At 46.5% G+C, this 23,966-nt stretch overlaps 1 protein-coding gene across 3 annotated transcripts in view; it reads right to left on the bottom strand.

Moving 5' to 3' along the window:
* TBK1 (TANK binding kinase 1) overlaps window positions 1-23,966 on the bottom strand; it is a 431,625-nt gene that overhangs the window by 14,156 nt on the left and 393,503 nt on the right. For all 3 annotated transcript variants that reach the window (XM_086919050.1, XM_086919051.1, XM_086919052.1), the window contains exons 19-20: window positions 23,725-23,831; window positions 7,086-7,157 (exon numbers count right to left, since the gene is read on the bottom strand). In XM_086919050.1, coding sequence (XP_086775176.1) covers window positions 7,086-7,157; window positions 23,725-23,831 — 179 coding nt within the window. The remainder of the gene's footprint in view (window positions 1-7,085; window positions 7,158-23,724; window positions 23,832-23,966) is intronic.

Here is a 23,966-nt window from a genome sequence, read left to right on the forward strand (position 1 = left end):
TTTTATGACATTCATGCAGTCTGGAGGAAGGTTAAGATATCCAATTTCTAGGACTTCAGGAGCCAAATCGCTAGGTTGAGCTGAGCTGGGTCCGGGTGCCTGATCTCTGCATGGTTCTGTGTTAAAAGGTGTGGAGACAGGTATAATTTTTGGTGCGGTACTACAGACAGTTGTAGCAGTGTGGTGTACCACTGCTGTCTGGCCCACGTTGGAGCAACTAGGATGAGGGTCAGAGAATGCTGATGTAGATTGCGTACTACTAGTGGAATGAGTGGGAGAGGTAGAAAAGCGAACAAAATTCTGTTTGACCAGTTCATCCATATCGCATTGCCTTTGGACAGTGGGTGTGGATATCTGGCGGCAAAGCTTGGGCATTTGGCGTTTTCATGGGTGGCAAAGAAGTCTATCTGAGGCTGTCCCCACATCCGAAAGAATGGTTGAAGAACTTGCGTATGAAGTTCCCACTCGTGGGTCTGTTGTGTCTGACGACTTAACAGATCTGCTATGGTATTTTGTACTCCTGGAACATGCTGGGCTAGAAGGAATATGTTTTGAGGTATAGCCCACCGCCATATGTCCTGTGCTAGTTGAGAGAGTTGCAGAGAGTGTGTTCCGCCCTGTTTCTGTATGTAATACATGGCTGTCATGTTGTCCGTGCGGACTAACACAGCTTTGTTTGATACTTGCTTTTGGAAAGCTTTCAGTGCTAGGAATATAGCTAATAACTCCAGGAGATTGATATGGAGTAACTTTTGTTGTAGTGTCCACCTGCCTTGCATGGTGTGTTGCAGTAGGTGGGCTCCCCAGCCGGAGAATGATGCATCCGCTGTCAAGACTATTTGAGGAACTGGCTCTAGGAACGGTCGCCCTTTGGAAAGGTTTTTGGTGTTCCACCACTGCAGAGAGGCATGAGTCCAACCGTCTACCAACACTAGGTCTGTTACTTGACCTTGAGCCTGGTTCCATTGACGTGATAAGCAAATTTGAAGAGGACGCATTTGAAGTCGTGCATGGGGCACTATGATAATGCACGAGGCCATCATCCCTAGGAGTTGCATGAACACTCGTGCTGGAAGGGAGTGTTGTGGCTGACATTTTGTGAGAAGAGCTTGTATGCTGGCTATCCTTACTGGAGTGGGATAAGCTAGCGCTGTTGAGGTGTTTATTGTAGCACCGAGGTACTGTTGTACTTTTGATGGTTGCAAAAGAGGTATATAGTATATGGTATGTTGCACCTACACTGAGACTCACGAAAGAGTGACCGCAAAGTAAGGAAGGTGAAGGGGGGATCCTCACCTGATATTAGTTGTCTTTCACCGGTACCTCAGATATATCATACCTTTTGTGACAGACTGAAGTGTTAAGTTTTATTATGTAGTACAGTACTTTTCCTCTTAAGAAAGATAAGCACTGGACTGGACAATCACGTTATTGCACTGTTGAGAGCTGAGACTGTTGTAACTTCACACTAACCTTCCTGAGAAGCCTGGGACTGCTTGACATCGCGAACATTGAGGGTCAAGTGCTAAAGGGGTCATATTTGGCCCAGTTTTCAGAACCACAGTATTAAATACTCTGGAATATCAAACAACTTTAACATCCACAGCTGTGGCCCAGCAGCCCCTGCTTGCACTATAGAGCTTTGAACTGGGTTCAACACCCACTGAAGGATCGGTACAAATGGCATAAACCAGGAGTGCTAGTTTCTGAGAAGAGGTAAGATAAGGCCCTCGCTACAAGGAACTGAAGTGCCGAATAAGGGTTTGCATGATGGCCCAACACAATAGCTTCTGGGGCCTAAACACAGAATTAGAGGGCATGAATAGAGGACTTAGCCTGAGACAATAGCAGCCAACATTACATGTTGAAACTTGATAGTGCGAAGCTTGGGGGTCTGGCAGAAGAGGGATTGGGGAAAGAAAGAAGACTACAGATTCTCATTTTTTTACCCCAAGTAATCAGTTTTCAAAAATAAGTTTGGTGTGATAATGGCCTTTGATTTCATGACACAAGATGGGGATCTGGTGTTGGCAGCACAGGTGAAAAGAGAAATGGAATACTAAACACTCCTGCAACCCATGCATCTGTCGACATGCATTGGGAACTGAATCTACGCATAGAGTCATTGTACCCAACAACTTAATCACCATTCTCAAGGTCAGAGGTTTTGCCATCTGAAAAATGCTCTGAAATACCTATGTTGGGAAAGCCTGAGCAAAATGGGTATTTAGTGCTGCTTCCAAACAATAGTGCTGGAACAATTTTCAGAGTAGGGGTGCTGCCATCAATGGGATCTCACTGAAGTCCTAGAGATTGTGAAAAATCCAAGCGTACACAAAAACACAAGTCTAGTAAATGTGCCATTTAGCAGGAGAGTGGTATCGGTATTGTTTGCAGCCAGCGGTGCATTTTGGAGTGCACTAGTATGGTAGTGCACTGTAATTTACAGCCAGCATATTTTCAGTTGAAAAGTTCACTAAATTTGCATAGAAATGCAGTTTTACTAGTAAAACTCCATAGCGCACAAACGATACCATGCAGAAATCCGGTTTCAGCACATATTTATCATTTGCACATCACCAAGTCAGTGTCTTGGTTTGTTTTGATCCTATTAAAGTTTTTGTTTCCACCACATCTCAGAATTACAAAAAAACGAACTTCATTTGATCTTTGCTAATATATTTTGAAATGTGTAGAGTTCATTTACAGGTTTCCCTTCACTTCCAATTTCCAAATAAGCAGCAATTTGTCAGAAGACACAGCATGACATTTTACCTCAGTCTTTGATTCCACAGCAAATGTGACAAGATAACCACACAATTTAAAGGCATCTTTAGTGCTCTATATCACCTTCTGAGCTCTAGCTTGGTTATTTTTGGAGGTGCTGCTGCACCCCACATTCTTAATTCCAGCGTCTATGCTCCCAAATAATTCTTGGACTGCAGTGGTTGCAGATGAGAATTTTTTGGAACTGATGTTGAAACCTAATTGGTGAAGTTTGAACAATGTGTGCATTTTGTCAACAACTCTTGGTGCAGATTTTATGCCTAAAATGTAAAAATGTTAAGTGTTGATGCTTTGCACATGCCATAAATCAAAGGTAATTGCGATGAGTGCTGCGATGCCAAATGAACTGAGGCGTCTTTGAGGTCAAAGGCTGCTAGGGTGTTACCTTGCCGGAAGGTATTCGGGAACCGCGAATCCAAGATGGGACACCGTGCGCTATCTTTCTTTGGTTTTAGGAAGTACACGTAATGTAATGGGCACTTCCTTTATTGCTCCCAAGATCAATAGAGAATTAATTCTTTCTAGCAACAATGGTGTATTTTCTTCATGATTTTAGGTTATTTCAGCAGTATATTTGGGGTTAGTTGCATGAACGCAATGGAGTGGCTGCGCTGAACTATGGATAGTACCTGTTTGTCTGTAGTTATTTTCCTCCACTCCTTTAGGCAGTCATCCACTGTTTTAAGATTGGGACCGCACACGTAAAAATAGCTGCTTGATACATCCAAAGATCCCCAGAAATTATATTACATTAAACCCCTCCTCTTGCTGCTGAAAAGACTGAGTACCTTGATAAACTTGTCTACTGGGAGGTGTGATGCGCCTTTCATGTTAGTTGCTACTGAAGGGCGTCCATGGACTTGACTGTGTCAATGCTGTTTTTAATTTTTCCAAGGGCCTCATGCACATGCGGGCCAAACAACTGATATCTATTGCATGGGAGATCAAGGTTTTGCTATACCTAGGGGGCGATCTAAGTTGAGGCTGGAGATGATTTGGCAGCATGCTGTAACTGAACTGTATAAATAGCTGAGTATTTACCCGATTCAATATGGTATTGCCAGAAGGGACAATTCCTTCCCCCTATCTGACATTTTTCAGAAAGTTGTTGGAATAGCTTTTCCATTTACTATCACCGGACCAAATGGTCATGCATGCTGAGGAAGGCAATAGTTTGCAATGCGCTATGAGGTTGATTCAACCATTGACATTCTTTTCCCTGCAATATCAGGGCACTTGCTCTCTTTGTCTGGAGGTGGCCCTAAGTCGCCCCACAATTAATGGATCTCTTTCAAGTTGTATGAACACTAACATATAACAGAAAGGATGGGACTTTTAATAAAAGAATGGAGCCTGTGGTGCAGATTTATAATTGCATTAAATTCTCAGTGTTATACACTCTCTTCACTTGTTTTTTTGTTTTTAATTTTCTGTATAGTTTAAGACTATCTTTAATATGGGTAAATACTGCACTGTTTTTGAATGAGGAAGTCGTTCTTCTTCTATTCTATGCCCATGATGAGCCCATACAGACTAAGTCTGGACTTGATGCTTTAATGGGGTACTGCTGTAGAAGTTCATCATCTGACTCTACTAAATATTTGTTCCCATGCAGCCTCAAAAAGTGGAATTAGGGCCCTTTTTTTATAATTTGGAGCCCCATCTGCCACATTACATGTACCTTACAACCTATGACACTTGAAACACAGACAATGGGCTATCAATTTGATAGAGTATGCCGTCCACATACTCTAAATAAGGCCCCAGGAGTGCACATGGTTGGACCTCTATATGGATTGGTCTGAGGTGGCAGCACAGATCATGAATATGGAATGTCCTGTAGTGCAATGTTTGCTGGAACAGAAGAGGTTTACTTTTGTAAGCTGGCTAAACGTAATAATGTGATAACGGCGTGTTTTGGTACACTTAGCAGCCTCAAGAAACCTTGGTAGAATATGGCCTGCTTGGGCTGAGAAAAATTGATTTCATCTGGAATCCTGAACTTTTTGCAGCATTCTCTCAACACTTTTCAGGGGTTGAGAGCTATTCGGTGTCAAAAGTTAGCCTGTTCTGAAGCAGCAACTGAGAACAACATGTCTTCACAGGCAGCCTTTCGAGGCAGGACCTTCTTCAGTAGCATAGGTATTTTTTCAAGGCTTAACCTCCCTGTGGTTAAAGGCAGGTTTCCTGGAACCCGCATGTGCCTAAGTCGCAACTTCTAATGAGTCTGGAAAGAGAATATGTAGGATTTGATGTTTGTCAATAAGTCAATTCAATATTTTTCCATGTCTTGATGCGCTGTAGAAGTCAATGTTGTTTGGTAAAATCCATTATTTGTTGCAGTACTTAAAATCCAGTTTTTATGGATCCTACATAGTCAAAGCTGTGAACATGATGGCAAAAATGAATACTCTGAGGTGGAGTTGTGTGGTGATGATGTTATGTGATCACGAGTCCTTCTCAAAACTGAAAATTAAACTCTTGTTTAAGTAAACATCTTGTAATGTTTCAAATTCAACACAAGATGGCAAGGTAATGCACAACACATGCTGTAAACACAGGTATCCCCGGCCTGTCAAGATGAGCCTTTTCCAGTGACCCGGCATTTGTAAAGACCAGAGAGCTTGGTGTAAGCTTGAAGGGAAGCAAGACAAACTGGCATTGAATGGAGCCCTCATCAAAACACAGATACTTCCCGAGCAACTGCAGGACTGGTCTATGAAAATACACATCCTACAAATCAAGCAACACCAACCAATCCCCTGATTCCAAGGCTTTGATTAAGGTGGAGCATCTTGACTTTTTCCTTGTAGAGGAAATATGTTAACAGCAAAAATCTAGAAAGGGCAAAGGATGCTTGTCCTCCTTCGCAACCCAAAAGTAGTTGGAGTAACACCCCAAGCCCATATCTGCCTGGAGAATCAATTCTATAGCTCATGTTCCTAGAAAACATAGTAATTTCTTGTCAGATCAGCTGACGTGACAGAACAAATGGGAATAATGTGGAGAGGAGTTTCCTGAAAGTGAATGGAGCAATAACTCTGCACTATTTAAATTACCAAATTGTCAAACCTAATGCTCCAACAGTGTGCAGCAAAACATACCCTTCAGGATGCTCATGGTTGCTTGAGGACAAACGAACAAGATTTTCAAAGCAAGGGGTTGAGGGAGAGAGAGTCAAGGGGGGAGAGGGGGTCCAACCTGGCACCTGGGGGAGATTCACAAAGTGTGAAACCTGTGGGTAGAAGTATCCATCAGAAACTATGATTTTGATTGATTTTCACCCAGCAAGGTTGCACTCCTTTTATTAAGGTTCTACCACATGTTGGTCAGGTTGTCAACACTCAGACACAATAATTCACATCTGGTAATCACATGAAGAAGCCTGTGGCAAAACCATTTATAAAAGAGGAGTATGTCTTGATTTGTGAGATACCAGAGATAATGGGAGGACCAATAGGTAATACTGACAGGAGATATCAATAAAGATAATGTACTCACACTAAGGTCTTTAGCAGGCAGACCAATCTAACACATTTAAGGTAATATGGTGGTCTTAACTGTGTAATGTATTTGACAAAGTAAAGACATAACTATGATTAAGGATAGTAGTGGGTACAGTAATACGGTGTGGTTTCCATTTTGGACATTTGTCAAAACACCATCTTCTTGCCCCTATGATCTCTTCTACCAAGAAAGGTAAGAGCTCCTTAAAAATGTGTCAGAATGGCTAATGCCCCATTTTAAAGATGTGTTATGCAGTTATATTCTTCACTTGGAAAATACCTTGATCTGTGCAGGTCATGTACCCAATATTCATCAGTTAACATAAAGAGCTAGGTTTGCTTACTGTACAACCGTTGAAAAATGTAATATATTGAAAAGTGGTTGCAAGGCAAGCACTAAAGTGCGTTCCTCCATATTCTGCTGCCTCTACATACTACTTCAAACAACTCCATCATTCATCTATAATTAGGAGTACTTACTGTTCCAGTGTGGAAATATAAAAACAATAGAACACGTTTACAATCCTAGCATTTTTATAAGCTTTCAATATTTAGCATGAACGTGTGTTTGTATTGCTAATGACCAATCATTTTTAAGACTGAAAACCACGTGACTTGATAAGTAGGACTGGCGAGGTGAAGAACATCATATGATCCTGATGCTACAGCTCAGACCAGAAAGGAAGACAGTCTGCATCTCACATATTCCATGGGAGTCACATGAAGAGTACATTTGTAAAGTCCAAACAAAAGTAAACAAACCAAACAAACTAGAAGTACATTAATACTTGCCTTTCCAAAATGTGATTGTTTTCAGCAAGCTCTTTAACCACTCCCTGCATTTCTTCCTTGAGTTTTCTCATGCTGCAAATAAACAAAATACCATTAAAACGTTAACACATGCTGGTTGAGGAGCAATTGTAATGAAGGCAAGTGACAAAGATTTTGTTTACTCTAGTGAGTAAATGCATTTCAGCAATTAGATCCCAGGATCCAAGTGTAGTTACTAGTAGCTCCAGATCCTTATGTTTAATATGGGCCACCGAGCAAAGTCCCCTTTTGTCTCTATCATGGGGCCGTGTGTTTGTGCCAGGTGTGGGCTAACAGTCCTTAAGAATGGATGTGTACACTTCAAAGCTTTCATGTAGTGTTTTTATCTAATGAGAGCAGAATAGGACGTGTCAGTTGAAGAGAAACTGCATAAAGGCATTACATCTCCCAAGGACCACAGGCACCAAATTAGTGTGGCAAACATTCCTTTACTTGGGCAATTTAAAGTGTAGAGAGCACTCCCGCACTAAAATATATAGGTAATAAAACTGTGCTCAGAAGGTTTATACCCATTCTAGTCAAGATCTCACAACACAAGCAAAGATCACAATCAAGCAGAGGTGGGCAGGCATACCCACACCTGCAACACAAGGGGCTATGAAATAAGCTAAGTACAGGACAGTAAACTCAACGTCATCTGAATTTCCTAAGATTATTTCACTGACCTCCATAGGCTGAATTAATTTGGCATTCCCATCTCTAGATACATGCTCCAGTTACAGGAAAGGCCCTAAGGGTAAAGCACACAGTTCTGAGAGCCAACGCGCTCTGATTTCCCTTTCCAGGTTCTTCCACAAAGCGTTGTCTAGACATTTAAGCTGATCCTAGTCTACCACCAAGATAGGAGCTAGCACCCAAACTAAACAAACAGTATGGGATTGTTCCATAGCCAGACCTACACAGAAAGGTTGGTGACCTGCCTGTCTCCCATGGTCCAGGATCCTAGGGGCTCTACCAGACCCATGACTCTAGTTGCTGTATCGGGCCCAGGGTCCTTTCATCCTAAAAAATGGCAAAGGGGACCAGACCACCCCCACGGAGTCACCAGCTAGTAGCTCGGGCTAAGTCAAGAGCACACCTGCCCATCTCTCTTGAGACCCTGCTCAGGGAAGAGTCCATTCTTTAGACCTTTTCTAGGCAGGGCCATCGATTGCCGCGGTCTCAACAAGTTTCTAAGAACATTGTGGCTGAGCTACGTCATATACTTCCGTTCAATTAATGAACCATTCATTATTGCACATCATTTACATGGGCTATGTCCAAGTGAACCCTCAATCTAGCCTCTGTTTGCTGGGAAAAACTGGTTAGCACTTCATGTCACTCTAAGCTGTTTAGTGACTTCCAGCTAAGGTGCGCAACAGGAGTATGCACTTAGTTTCTATTCGCCATCCTATGGCAAAACCATTTTAGGAAAAAATCTATGACAAACCTGGTGATGTGCTGATCCTTGCAGGCCGATTCAGAAAAGGGGCCACCATCCATTTGACTGCCACTAATCTGAGTCAGTCTCAATTTGCAAACTACCTTATGAATATTAATGAGGTATGTCGAACAGTGACCCACTCCAATTAGGAAATTTTGGAACTGACCCATTTGTACATAAGTCAGTTTGTAAAATTCAATACTGGTCATAAGAATAATCGCTGTAATCTGCGACCAGCATAATGCTACATCTGGCCCCTACTTCGTACCCAAAGTTAGGTTATAAGCACAAGTTACTACTTGTGTAACGATATATCTGTAAGAGACATTAGTTAGGGATAGATTCCTTACCTTAGAATATCCCCAGGCGTCAGTCTGGATCCAGAAGTTTTTGCGTAGCAGTACCCTTGCGCGTCGGTAGGCGTCGTCTGCGGCTCCGCGTCCGTCGTCGTGGGTGAGGTGATGACGTTGGAGTACTTAGACGACGCCTCCCCGTGCTGACGTCAGTTCTTAGACACAGCTTTTCCGCGCCAGAAACGCAGAGCCATGTTAAAAACCAACACTGGTGCCATTGAAACTAGGGCCCTGAAAGGGGATGACCTTAACCCTAGATATCGGTTCGCAGAACGGGGAGGATGGGTGGGTCGGTAAGGAATCTATCACTAACTAATGTCTCTTACAGAAATATCGTTACACAAGTAGTAACTTGTGCATCTGAAAGAGACACGTTGATAGACACAGTGATAGATTCCTTACCTTAGAATAGATACCCCAGCAATACTAACCCCAGTGGTGGGTGTGCGAACCAATAATCACACCAGAAAGTCCTGGAGAACGGAACGGCCAAAGAAGCCATCCCTCCGGATTTGGCTGTCCAGGCAGTAGTGTCTTGCGAACGTGTGCAGCGAGGCCCACGTAGCTGCCTGACAAATGTCCTGCAAGGGGACTCCTCGGCCCAGGGCAGTAGTAGTCGCCGTTGCCCGAGTGGAATGGGCCCTCAGCCCAACAGGAGGTTCCTTTTTAGCCAAAGAGTAGCACGCTTGGATGCACAACACGATCCACGAGAGATGGTCCGTTTGTGCACCTCCTGTCCTTTCTTAGCGCCCACGTAACCAACAAAGAGTTGGTCATCCACCCGGAACTGGCGTGTGCGATCCAAATAGAATGAAAGCGCACGTTTTGGGTCCAGACGGTGGAGCCGCTCTTCCTCCTTTGAGGGATGCGGAGGCGGAAAGAAGGTGGGCAAGGTGATGGACTGCCCGATGTGGAAGGCTGTGACTACCTTAGGCAGGAAAGAGGGTTTTGTCCGCAACACAACCTTGTCAGGATGGACAGAAAGGAAAGGAGGTTTAGAGGATAGAGCCTGGAGCTCACTCACTCTCCTGGCAAAGGTGATGACAACCAGGAAAGCAGAGTAAGAAGGCGGATAGGACAGTTGTGAAGTGGCTCAAAGGGAGCGCATATCAGAAAAGTAAGAACCAGGTTCAAGTCCCACTGAGGTATCACGAAGGGACCAGGTGGAAACGTGTGTGTGATGCCTTTCAGAAAACTATTTACAAAAGGGGACTTGAACAAAGATGGTTGATCAGGCAGCCTTAGGAAGGCTGAAAGGGCAGAAAGATAGCCCTTGATAGTGCCCAGAGCAGAGTCCTGCTGGGCAAGAGAAAGAAGGAAGAGAAGAACCTCAGAAAGAGGGGCAGAGAGAGGATCCACAGCCTTTGTTGTGCACCATGCCACAAATCTGTTTCACCTGCAGGCGTATACCGACTTTGTGGTGGGACGCCTGGCTGCCAGAATGATATTACAGACTTCAGGAGGCAAGTCAAATGGCCTCAACTGTCGCCGCTCAATCTCCAAGCATGGAGGTGGAGACTGGACAGGTTCGGGTGGAGGACCGTCCCCTGTTGCTGCGACAGAAGGTCCTCCCGAAGAGGCAGACGAACCGGGGGATCGACTGACATACTGAGTAGCTCTGACTACCAGCACCTTCGTGCCCAGTCCGGAGCCACAAGGATGACTTGGGCCCGGTCGTATTTGATCTTCTTCAGCACTCTGGGCAGAAGTGGTATAGGCAGAAAGGCATACAACAGACCGCAACTCCACTCGCGACGAAAAGCATCTCCGAGCGAGTGCCGCCTTGGAAATTCCAACTCGCAGAACTGATGACATTGCGCGTTCTCTTCGGTGGCGAATAGATCTAACCAAGGCTCTCCCCACTGCAGAAAGAGACCTTGCGCCACGTCCGAGTTCAGACGCCATTCGTGATCCATCATGCACCATGGCATTGATTATGCTTGACCTTAGTGCCGCGTTCGACACTGTGGCACATTCCATCTTGCTGCAGTGTCTGAACAAAGCTGGGGTCACCCAGGAAGCACTGGGCTGGTTGAAAGCCTTCCTCACCAACCGCTGCTTCCAGGTTCAGAGAGGCATGTACCTCTCTGATAGCATAGCCTTAGAACAGGGGGTACCTCAGGGCTCTGCCCTGAGCCCCACCCTGTTCAATCTGTACATGGCCCCCCTGGCTGAAGTGGTTCAATCGTTCGGCATTGAATTAGTTTCATATGCCGACGATACCCAACTTCTCATCTCCCTGTCCCAAGCCCCCTCCATTGCTGCGGACAACTTTAAAACCTGCATGCAGGCTCTGGCAGGATGGATGACCCAACACTGCCTGAAGCTAAATGGATCAAAAACGGAGGTTCTGGTAATTGGAGGCAGGGATACGAGCTGGACCAAGGAGTGGTGGCCATCATGTCTGGGGCCGTTACCCACTCCCTGCAAAGCAGCCACGAACCTGGGGATCTGGGTTGATCCCAGACTCTCCTATGATCGCCATGTGCACAAAGTGGTAGGGAAATGCTTCGGGGTTATGAAGACCCTGAACCGTACCCTAGACCTCCTCCCTCTTGAAGCCAGGCGCACTATGACCCAAGCTCTAGTGACCTCGAGGATAGACTATGGCAATGTGCTTCTGCTCGGAACAACGCAAAAAAACATCAGGAGACTCCAAGTACTCCAAAATACGGCAGCACGCCTAGTCCTTAGACTTCCAAAAAGAGCTGCCTCTAAACCAGCCCTAGCCACTCTGCATTGGCTTCCCATAAAAAAGAGAGTCCTATTTAAAGCACTTCTCATGTGCTACAGGATCGTCTCACACAAAGCTCCCCCCTACATGACTGATCTGGCTATCCCCTACGAGCCTAACAGAACTCTCCGCTCTGGGGGAACTGGATTGCTTAAAATTCCCCGCATCAAGAAAGCCAGAATGGGTGGTTGCTCTTTTCGTGTAGTGGCTGCCAAAGAATGGAACTCTCTCCCCATGAGCATCAGACTAGCGGATACAGAGACCATGTTCAGAAAACGTCTGAAAACCCATCTGTTTTCCCTATAATTTCCTCTCCTGGCCCAGACCTTTCTCCACAGCGCGGGGACACGCCGGGATGGCGTCACCATGCGCTTTACAAGCCCCTTTATTATTATTATTATTATTATTACCAGCGGATGAGTTCGTCCGCCCTGGCGTTCAGAGAACCTGCCAGGTGTTGAACCACCAGGGTCACGCTCTGATGTTCCAGCCACTGCCAGAGGCGCAGAGCCTCCTGGCAGAGGGTCCACGACCCCACCCACCCTGCTTGTTGCTGTACCACATGGTGGTGGTGTTGTCCGTGAACACCTGCACTACACTCCCCCGGACAGAGGGGAGAAATGCCTTCAGTGCTAGACGAATCGCCCGCAGCTCCAAAAGGTTGATATGGAGCCGGGACTCCGCCGGAGACCAGAGGCCTCTGATCTCCGCCTCTCCCATGTGGCCTCCCCAGCCTTGGAGAGACGCGCCCGTCACAACTACGTGCTCCGGTTGGGGAAGTGAGAGGGATCTGCCGCTGACCCAATCGCGGTCCGTGAGCCACCACTGCAGCTGTCTCGCAGTGCCCTCCGAGATCAGGACATGGTCGGACAGGTTGCCCTGATGATGGGCCCACTGACACTTCAGGTCCCACTGCAGAGCCCGCATCCGCCAACGGGCGTGATGCACCAGAAGGATGCAGAAGGACATCAGCCCCAGAAGCCGCAGCGTCAACCTGACCGAGACGATAACGGCTGAAAGATCAGAATCAGAGCCTGTATATCCCGAACCCGCTGTTCGAAGGGGGGGTGTGGGGGGGGGGGGGGTGGTAAACCCGAAACTGCGCCGAATCGAGAACCGCTCCGATGAAGAGGAGCTTCTGAGAGGGGCACAGGTTTGACTTCGGAACATTGATGGAGAACCCCAGCTGGTGCAGGAGGTCTGCCGTCGTCTGGAGGTGGCTGACGACTGTCTGGGGCCAGCCTGCCTTCAACAACCAGTCGTCGAGGTAGGGGAAGACTGAAACCCCTAACCTACGCAGATGAGCTGCGACCACCGCCATCACTTTCGTGAACACCTGTGGGGCGCTGGTAAGGCCGAAGGGGAGCACGGTAAACTGAAAGGGCTCGTGGCCTACCGTGAACCGCAGGTAGCGCCGGTGGGCCGGCAGGACGGGGATGTGGAAATAAGCGTCTTGCAAGTCCAACGCTACCATCCAGTCTCCTGGGTCCAGGGATGCTAAGACCTGAGCCAGAGTCAGCATTTTGAACTTCTCCTTCCGGAGGAAGCCGTTGACGTTCCGTAGGTCCAAGATAGGGCGTAGGCCCCCTTTGCCCTTCTTGGGTACCAGAAAGTAGTGGGAGTAGCAACCACACCCTACTTCTGGCCCAGGAACGCGCTCGATGGCCCCCTTGGCCAAGAGGGCCAAAACTTCCTCCTGCAGAAGCCGCATATGATCCCCCGATACGCGGTGGTATTGCGGTGGCATGGCTTGAGGGGTCGTCTCGAAGGGGAGGGAGTAGCCCCTTCGGACGATTTGCAGCACCCACCTGTCCGATGTGACAGTGCGCCAGTGGGAGTGGTGATGGCAAATCCTGCCCCCCACTGGCGTCACATGGGCCTGAAAGCATGGACTAGGAGGGTTTGGAGGCGGATGCTGCGGGGGAAGGTGTGGACTGGCCTCGCTGTTGTCCCCGACCGCCTCCAAGGCGATTTCCACGGCCGCCACCGCGCTGGATGTTCGTCTGGGATCCCCTCACTCAAATCCACCTCAAAGTGTTAGACTGGCTATTGGGCAACAAGCCCAGTTGTAAGAGTGAGCAAGGATCAGGTGGAGAGAAAAAGCCAGCAGAGTTGAGTTATACTTTTAAAAGCCCAAATCATAAGCTCTCTACTATGAGGTAGTATGACGAAGTGAAAGTGTGTCACAGGGTGGGCAGTGTACAAAATGACTGTTTCTTTATGAAAGAAATGCATTCAAAAAGTAACATTAGGCATTCAACAGTAGTGAAGGGTAAATGGACTGGATAAAATGCAGAACCTCAGCACATTAATGTGCTGCCCCGAGGATGCAAAGGTATAGCAGCTAAAATCTCTGGGACCCCCTCACTCAAATCCACCTCCAAGTGCTAGGATGGCTATTGGGCAACAAGCCCAGTTGTAAGAGTGAGCAAGGATCAGGTGGAGAGAAAAAGCCAGCAGAGTTGAGTTATACTTTTAAAAGCCCAAATCATAAGCTCTCTACTATGAGGTAGTATGACGAAGTGAAAGTGTGTCACAGGGTCGGCAGTGTACAAAATGACTGTTTCTTTATGAAAGAAATGCATTCAAAAAGTAACATTAGGCATTCAACAGTAGTGAAGGGTAAATGGACTGGATAAAATGCAGAACCTCAGCACATTAGTGTGCTGCCCTGAGGATGCAAAGGTATAGCATTCAGCTGTCTTGTGAGCCATCAACACCCGATTCATAACTTGCCCGTTTGTGCTGTCCCTACTGCTTAACATGGCCTTCAACTGCGAGCATATCGGTTCTGAACCCGGTTATGATGTTGACCTGTGCTCCTGGGAGTGGTAGTAGTGCCTGGAGTGATGGGGACAGTGTCATTGCCTCTTTCTCTCCTTGGATCTTCCTCTTCGGGAATCCCTTTCAGAAGCATGCAGGGAGGATGCCCACTCTCTGGCCCACTTATGGTGTTTATTCCTCTTCTCATCTGCCCTAAGACCTCCAAGGTTTTCTGTTCTGTTCAGATGGACTCCTCTGTCTTTCAGGGTTCTTTTTCAAGTTTTCTAACAAACCTTGGTCTTTCACAGATTGTAAGGAAAGTAAGCAGACCACATACACAGAGCGTGGGTCTGTGGCAGCCTTTTTCTTCCCACAGAAGGGACACTCGACAAGAGGTGATGGCATTGTGAAGAAAATTTTCAACAAAAAAAAAAAAAAAAGAACTTTGAAGCTGTAAGGAACTTATTCTATGTAAAAGTACTCTCCATTTACTAATCTGCTACATGTAATGTTGTAACAGAAATAGCTTCCATTCTGTCCATCTCAGGTTGTTCTTAATACAAACCGTCAACATTACTGATTTTAGTGACAGCTTTCTAACTCTAAATGTAACTCCTCAACAACTAACAAAATATTTTATGTGGTCATTTCCCAATAATATATCATTGCCAGAATAAACCAAGAAGCCTCTGTATACATTATTCCTAGAGAATTAAAAAAAATTAACATGGTACTAATTTCCTCTTGAGTTTCAACTGTCAATGTATTTCTCCTCTTCCCTTAATGGGCCTTTTTGTCAAAGGACTGTGACAGAGGGTGGTGAACAGATCACTGAAGGCAGTACTAACATTGCAAAAATAAAATAAGTGCCAGGGCTTTCGTTAGTGTTACCACTTTCACCATCTCAAGTCCAATTCCTGCTATCACTTTGTCTTTTATCTGTTTTTTTCCCTGTCCCCTGGTATTGGTTACAGCACGTCAGGTGGTGAGGGGAGGTTGCTATTTAAGAGCCTCCCCTATCTGACACAGGTGCTTGACTTTACCGATCAAGAATCCCAGCCCCGGTAGGACGCAGGAGAGTGCCAGCCTCTCCACTTCTGGAATACATCACTCGCACGCGGCAGGGGCCGCGAGTGTTTCTCAAACGCGACAGGAACCTCCAAACATTTCCCCCAAGCGGCAGAAGCCGCAAGTTAATTTCAGCTGTGGTAGGGGCCACAAAACTTTTCTTTACGGCGGCAGGAGCCGCAAACCATTCTTTTTTTTTTATATTTCTTTTTTATTAAGACAAGGCATCAACAATAAACGCATATTACAGAGGAGACACTTTCCCACATAACATTACAATTTACAGGAGAAGATGGGGGGGGGGGTGGCATGGGGGGAACAGGGAGCAGAGTGTACATGTATTAAAAATCACGGGGAAGCAGGAGTATCAGAGATAGAGTCTACAGGTGGCACACAGATCTCTCCCCTGTATCGGTTCCACAACCCCCAGACTGATACCCACTTACGAGGTTGGCCCCTTGCCAAATAAACAGTCTGTTCACGAAACATACACCAATCCATATTATCTTTCCATCCTTCAAGGGTGGGCGGCCGCTCGGATCCCCACTGTTGAGCTATATTCCTGTTCGCTACAATAGCTCCCAGTGTCGCCCACCTAGTTTGCGCTGAATTAAGATCTGTAGGCTCCCAAATATTAAGGAGGCATCTCCTCGCCTCCGGCCGCACTGTCACCCCTAGGACCCCTCGCATAGTATCATGTATCTTACTCCAATACTTGACTATATACTGACATTCCCAGAGGATATGAAGGAACGTACCCACCAGACCACACCCTTGTCTGCACAAACCAGTTTCAGATAGCCCAATCCGATCCAGTCGGGGCCCTGTGACATATACCCTGTGTAGTATTTTTAACTGAACAAGCCTCAATCGTGCTGGGATCTCAACTTCTTTTGGAGATGACACAGCTGATTGCCAGTCCTCTTCATCAAATTCAATACCATCTCGCGTCCATTTGTCTCTCAGTTCTACAAGGAGATCTGCTCTATGATTGATCAACTTCTTATAGATTAGGGAGATAGTCCTTTCAGTCAAATGACCATCTAAAATTCTATCTTCTAGGGGCGAGGCTTCTGGCAGAGCCGCTTTTAACGCATGTTTGACTTGCGCATAGCGAAAATACTCAGTTCTCTCCAACTCAAATTCAGTTTGCAATTCCTCAAATGTTTTAATCCTCCCCTTGACCCAAATGTCGCCAATGGTTGATGTCGCGATTAAATCCCACTTGTCGAAACCTCTTGTGTTCCAAAGCTTGCCCACCTTTTCCGAATCATACAGTGGGGTGGCTAGCGTCAATCGGTCCATCCATCCCAGGGAGTTAGTGGCGTCATGCCAGATCTGCACTGCAAGTTTGGTCGGCTCAGTCAGACATCCCCCCGCTGACTTAGCATACAATGCCCTATTATAATTGCCGCCAGGGAGAAGCCACCTATCCATAGAATATCCAAGATCCGAGACGGGTCCATAAGTACCCTGATTGATGGCTGCCAGGTGAGACGCCCAGTAGTATCGCTTGATATCAGGGAGGGCCACACCACCGTCATACCATGGGAGCGTCAATTTAGCTAAAGCAATACGGGGGTCTACCCTCCCATAACAGACTACGCTGCAACCCTTCCACCTCCCGAAAATAACTAGCCGGCACTATATCTAGCGTATTCTGGAGGGCGTTAAGAAAACGAGGCAGAGACATCATTTTAAATAAGATTGCGCGCCCCAGTAGGCACAGAGGAAGCTTCTTCTAATTGGCTGTGTAACTCCTTAATCTGCCCAGAGGGGGAAGGAGATTCCTCGCATAACAAACTGTAGAATCTAATGAGATGAAAATCCCCAGATACTTAAACCCGTCTGCAACGATGTGACAATTCCGCGGGGGAATCGGAGTTTCCCCACTAAGAACGAATAAAAGAGATTTCCCCCAGTTTATAGACAGCCCGAGTTCCTACCGTAGGAGGCCAACACATCACAAACGACAATGAGGGACTTTCTAGGTGAGGTCAAATACAGTAAAATGTCGTCAGCATACAGAGAGATCCGGTACTCCCACTGCGGGGACCATCGAATACCCCGAATAGAGGGTTCCCAACGGACCAGGCCACTAAAGGTTCAATGGCTAGCGAAAACAGAAGGGGAGAGAGGGGACAGCCCTGTCGAGTGCCCTGCCCAAGACGAAATGGCTCAGAGACCCGGTTATTCACCACAACCTGAGCGAGAGGTTCAGTATAAAACAGACGGACCCAACGAATGAAATCGGGTCCAACGCCGAATTTAGCCTGGACCGCCCACAAATACGGCCATTCTACAGTGTCAAGGGCCATCGTTGCATCGAGTGAAGTTATTATGGCCGGCTCCTTCAGGGTATGAGCCCTCACTATCACCCCATGTAGTCTGCGCAGGTTTAGGGCCGTGTTTCTGTGAGGAATAAAGCCCGATTGATCAGGATGTATCAGCCCGCTGATCACCTTAACCAGTCTATTAGAAAGAAGCTTAGCAAGTATCTTGGGCTCCGCATTCAAGAACAAAATAGGCCTATATGAAGCACAGTTCGATTTAGGCTAACCCTCCTTATAACCACAATAGAGGCCATTCTCTGATCATAGGGTAGCATCCCCTTTTCCCGGGCCTCCACAAGCATACCTCTCAGGTAGGGAGCAATCTTATCAGGCTGAAGTTATATAGTTCAATTGGGAGTCCATCAGGACCCAGTGCCTTACCCGCATTCAAAGAACGCACCGCCAAGGCCACCTCGTCTGTGGTGAGGGCGCTGTCCATGAAATCACTATCCTCCTCGGTCAAGCAAGAAAGTTGTAAATCTCGTAGCAGCAAGCGGGAGTCCTCCTCAGGCAGATCCGAAACCGAAGTGTACACAGTCTGGAAATAATCCGCAAAACTATCCACTATACTTTGGGGGTCTGTAAGTTGTGCTCCCTCCTCCGTCAGTAGTTCCGGTACCACACGATTAGCCCTACCCTTCTTGTCCAACCAAGCAATAAGTTTCCCTGCTTTATCCCCTACGTCATATAATCGACCCTGCTGTTTTCTACTCAGGGCTCTGGCGCTATCTGTGACCAGTGATCTGTACTCGAGCTGCTTAAGATTTAGGACGTGCAGTTTAGCACAAGTCACCTCCTGCTCCAGTCCCTCCTCCAAGAGTAATCACAGATTCTACTGCACTAATTTCTTTGTTCCTGTCTTTCTTCACACCTGCTATGAATGACAGAGCCTGACCTCTAATAACCGTCTTAAAGGCTTCCCAGAGTGAAACCGAGGAGGGCACCGACCCCTCATTCTCCAGGAAATAATGATCTAAAGCCTTAAGCAGGTCCATCCGGAATATAGGGTTACGCAAGTACCAGGGATTAATGGGGGCTACCCTACCATTCGATCCCAAAGCAACACAGAATCGATCCAAAGCGGGGAATGGTCGGATAGGCCCCTAGCAAGGTGTGTCCCCTCCGCGATGTAAGATGCTTGGGCCGCAGGCACTAGGCAGTAGTCTAAACGGGAAAGGCTACCATGGGCACCAGAGTGAAAGGTATTGTTTTTGGTGCGGATGGAGCAGTCTCCAACCATCCATCAAACCCATAGAAATCAGGCAGCCATCTCTGAACCCGCCCAGTATCCCTAGGAGGGTGTCTATCCATAACTCCAGAGACCACTGCATTGAAATCACCCCCCTAAAATCAGTAGTCCCCTCGGGTGATCTTTCCCAATGCAGCGAAAGTGGTAGCTTGCATACCCGCGGGAACATAAAACGACAACAAGGAGAGGGTGTGCCCCTCCCAACGACCAGTCACCCCAACATATCTACCTCTATCATCTTCAAAAATACCAATCACCAACGGGAGCGCCTTCCGGGTCAGGATTCCCACTCCCCTGGATCCCGAAGTGAATCCCGCATGCGCCACCAGCCTGTATCCCATTCTATGCATCGCCTTACATGAATTGCCTACTGGATACGTTTCCTGAAGTAGGACCACATCAGGAGCATAACGTTTAAGAGACTGGAGAACCACACTACGTTTGATTTTATCACCCAATCCATTCACATTCCAACTCAACACCTTCAGTTCCCTCCTCCCCATCATCAATGATGAAACGGACATGATCATTCTCCAACTTCTGCAACATATACATGCTACGTTTTAACTTGATGCCTTGAAACTCAACGCCCTGATAAACAATAACAAAAAACATATAAAATAAAACAAAAAAACAATAAACCCCCCTCCCACAACCCTACTTAACACCCCCACCCTACAACCCTGCTCACGGGTTTCGCTCGCCCCCCAACTCGCAGTGTGCCTGTCGCCCTTTAATCTAACTAATGCACTATCGAAAAGTAAGTTCGAGGAGGAGAAAGACCCTCCGATTCCCCGCCTAACCCCTAGGATATTATTAGTCCGGTTTGGCCGTCATATACAATAAACATACTCGCAGAAATGTCCCATCCATAGTCTTCTCCCCCACACAGATCAACAACCCCAGCAACAATGTCACTCATCATTCTTGTTCTTGCGAGCCCTCTTCGTCTTCTCGGCTCCGTCCCCGAGGCTCACCCCGAGAGGAGAGACTCTCCAGCCTTTCCAGCAATTTCGGGATTGTCAAAGAAGTAAGCCCTTTCTTCATGTTCCACATGCAACTTAGCAGGGTACATCATGCCGTATTTTATTCCGTTATCACAAAGCCTCCTTTTTATTCCCATAAAGCTTTGCTGCGGTTTCTGAATCGCTTGCGTGAAGTCCGGGAAGAAGTTGATGGTGGAGTTTTCGTACTTCAGGGGCCCCCAGGTCTGGAGGCCTGCAGGATAGCGTCTCTGTCCCTAAAGTTGAGCACCCTCGCGATCATCGGTCGGGGTTGAGCCCAGGGTCGAGGCCTCCCTCCTGGAATCTTGTGCGCTCTTTCCACTGTAAAGAATTTTCCCAGGCCTTTAGGTTTCAAGTGGATTTTCCTCCACGAAAAGGTCCGCGGCCTGACCTTCGGCCTTCTCTGGTATTCCAATGATGTGCACGTTATTTCTACGGGCCCTTCCTTCATATACGTCCAGCTTACGACCTGCGATGTCACAAGCGGCCTTAAGATTACGAACTTACTGTTGCAATTGTGTAACGTTATCAGTAAGGCTGGCCGTTTTGACATCCAACGATTTCACCTTTTCACTAGTTTTGGTGAGATCCGCACGAATTAGGTTGGCCTCAATAGTGACTGTGGCCAGCTTGTGATCTAAGGACTCCATCTTCTGACCAAGAGAGGTTTTCACCCCATCGATAGCGGCCATCACATCCTGTAGCGTAGGCTCCGTCAAAGCGGCCGAAGCTTCTCCACTCCCATCTTGCGATTTCCCCAACCCAGTAGGCGACCCTCTGGGTTGTGTATATCGATCCAACTTGTTGGCTTGAGTGTATCGGGCCCCTCTAGTAGCCTTAGATTGCAGTTTCTCCACATCAGGCTTGGTCGCCATTTTAGGGTTGAGGTATGAGCGACTCACTCAGTGTCCGAATTCTTGCGACAATGGCGCTAAATCATGAATACAGCTGAGCGAGTGGTACTATCTTCACTCCCGACCCGCCCGGGTATACCGCTAACAAGCGCGTGAACCGATGTACCGGGGGGACAGCCAGTCTTGAGATCGCTCAACTTGCGTACCGGCACACTCTCCCAGTCCCAGTCCCAGGCGCGATGCCCGAATCTCAGGGCAAAATTCCGTTGCCCAAGCTCTCAAGTAGTTACCAGTCCTCCTCAGACTCACAATCATTACAGCTCTCCGGCTCGGGCCCCAGCATATTCCACCATCCGTCCCTGGTGCCGCATCCGCCACACTCAACCTGTATACCACACTCCGGGGTACTTCTCACCGCCACAGGTGTCCTTTTTGCCAATCGGGGGCAGGTAGTGCTCATGAGGGCCGGGGTTGCAATGCAATCACTGCGGAGACTTGTGCGGGAGCGATGAGCCCCCAGAGTGAGCCATCGGTCTGATCGAGGGGGTGGTGCCTCCTGAGTCCGGGAGGAATCAAGTCCAATATAGAGTCGGGCCGAAGGCTTCCGGTTTCCGGCCCCGTTGTTTACCCACTCCAGCCGGGGTCCGATGCCCACTCTAATCCCCTGTATTCAATCGTAACAAGACATCCTCCAATCGCTCTGTGACTAGATTGCTTCAGACATGGATTTGGGCTTTGTACCATGATAAAGCAATGAGCAAACCTTTAATGGCAAAATAGGCGCTTCCACGATTGAGGTCACTTCATGAGCATCAATAGGGTAGGCGTGTCACACAAAAATTGCCAAGTCTCCAGCAATCTCGTTGTGGTCAAAATTTGTCAAAGCTCGAAAAACTTTACTATGTCTGACATTATTCATACTTTTACCAAAGTTGTGGACCGGAGAGTAACGTTTTTCGAGCTTTGACAAATTTTGACCACAAAAAGTTTGCTGGAGACTTGCCGATTTTGTGCGACACATGTTTACCGATTGCAAACATACTGGGATTACATGTAGGAAACTCAGACTCCGCGCCATTGCGTGTGAAAACTTTATTGATCCAGCCACGCTATACTGCATATCTTTGGAGTACTAAGAAAACCGACGCACATATGTGTTTTTTTTCAGTACCATTCCACACTTGAAGGATTTTTCTATTGATCTGGACAATCGCGATCCAGACCTCGTATGACTTGATCCGTTTAGACAAACACGATTTTCGAGCTTTGACCATACTTACCATTGGAGCCTTGAAAAAGTCGCGAACACGTGTTGGTTGTGGCTGTACCAATGTTGTAACAACTGAACAATTGTGATGAAGATTGCTTGCTGAACTAATCACCTACAGAATTTTCTGTATTAAATATCATTGCTGATTGTGGGAAGTCAGCAGTCTACTTATTTGTACAGTGTCTCTGTCTATGTTCTAAATTGAATTACTAATCGACTGTTGTAGGTGTCATCTCCAAATTAGCCAGACACCGCCATGTTGTGGCAGACTGTCACAAGCATTGGTGTTGACAATTAAGTGCCGGTGCTGAGCATCAGAATCCACTGGCTCAAATTAAGCACTGACTGAAGGTCACAGACTAGGACTAAGAAGGGGGTGGGGGTGACAGGATTAAAGCTCAATACTCTTGCCTTCCATATTTCCCAGTTTAAATACTCAAGCACATTTCTTTTTTGGTGGGGTGGCTTAATTTTTTTAAGAGTGGAAAATGATGTCCTCACCTTTTACTTTGAAGCCAAGTACATGCTGGAGTCACAATGCCTCAATCACCACGAAAAATTCCCTAAAACTAAACAATTTCCTGGTAGTGCTTTTATATTTTGATTGGTACTTTTCAGGCACTGATTTTGCCACACGTGGCTTCATATAGTAATAGGAAGTACAAAGATTGCAAATGAGTTTACAGGGTGCACAATTTGCAGAATTGTATAGGAAAAGAATACAGCATATGTCGAGCTCGGGTGAAAGGGCAGACAAAAGATGAGTGGAGGTAAATGAGCAGAGGTAGAAACAAATCCTTTAGTTGACCTCTGAGAAACCTGGCTGGAAGTGTTTTATTTCTATATACAGTGAGCTTCAGTTGTAATAAATTAAGTGAAAGTACTAGTTTTTGGTGGGATGACAGAATAGCAATTAGTGACTAAATAGAACCTTCAGAACTTTGGCACATCGGATGATGTCAAAATGTTTTGTCTAGAAGAAAGAGTTCGGAAAAAAATGAAAAAGGATGGAATCAAGACATTTTGATAGGACATAAACATGGATAGAATATTACAATTTTTTATCTGTTGCAGAGAAAAATCAGTGGACGCTGTGAGCAGTACCAGAGATAAAAGAAAAGAAAGATTTTAAACAGGCAACAAGATGACTATTAACCTCAGAAGAACAACGATATCTAGATTTCACAACAAGCCCATCACTTGCAGATAGAGCAGGTATTAGATTACAGCTGAAAGAAGGCTCATTTGCTATGCTATACTATTGCATTGTCAGTTAACTGGGCTTGCTGTCATCAGGACACTTACGATGGAAGATTACTAACGCTTCAGAGTATCTGCTGCACTTTTTCATATACTGGACTTGACCATGAAATTGTATCGACATTTCACAATTTGTCACATATAAAAAAAGTAACCCTATATGAAGCAAACCAGAAAGAACTGACCACTTTGGCAAACACTACATGAGAAAAAAGTCTCACATTTTTCCTCTAACAAGTGTTGGTCAGAAAGCTGATTTACTTTGTCCGCAATCGAAGCAACTTCTTACCCGAGCGTCATTTCCACCAGGGTGTTCGGACTTTGGTATATCTGGTTCATAGCATGTTTCATTCCTCCTGAAGCTTCAAACATTTTCTGTGGCATCGATTCCTGAACCTGGAATGAAATGTGAGTGAAAGCAATGTCAAAATACACATGGGTTCAGATTCATGTCACATATATCATTAACACCTTTTCATGCCAAATACTAGTAACACAACCATCTTTTCTCTCTCTCTCTCTCTCTCTCTC

Source organism: Lissotriton vulgaris, chromosome 1_1, assembly GCF_964263255.1.
Source record: "Lissotriton vulgaris chromosome 1_1, aLisVul1.2, whole genome shotgun sequence".
In the NCBI taxonomy this organism is placed as follows: Eukaryota; Metazoa; Chordata; class Amphibia; order Caudata; family Salamandridae; genus Lissotriton; species Lissotriton vulgaris.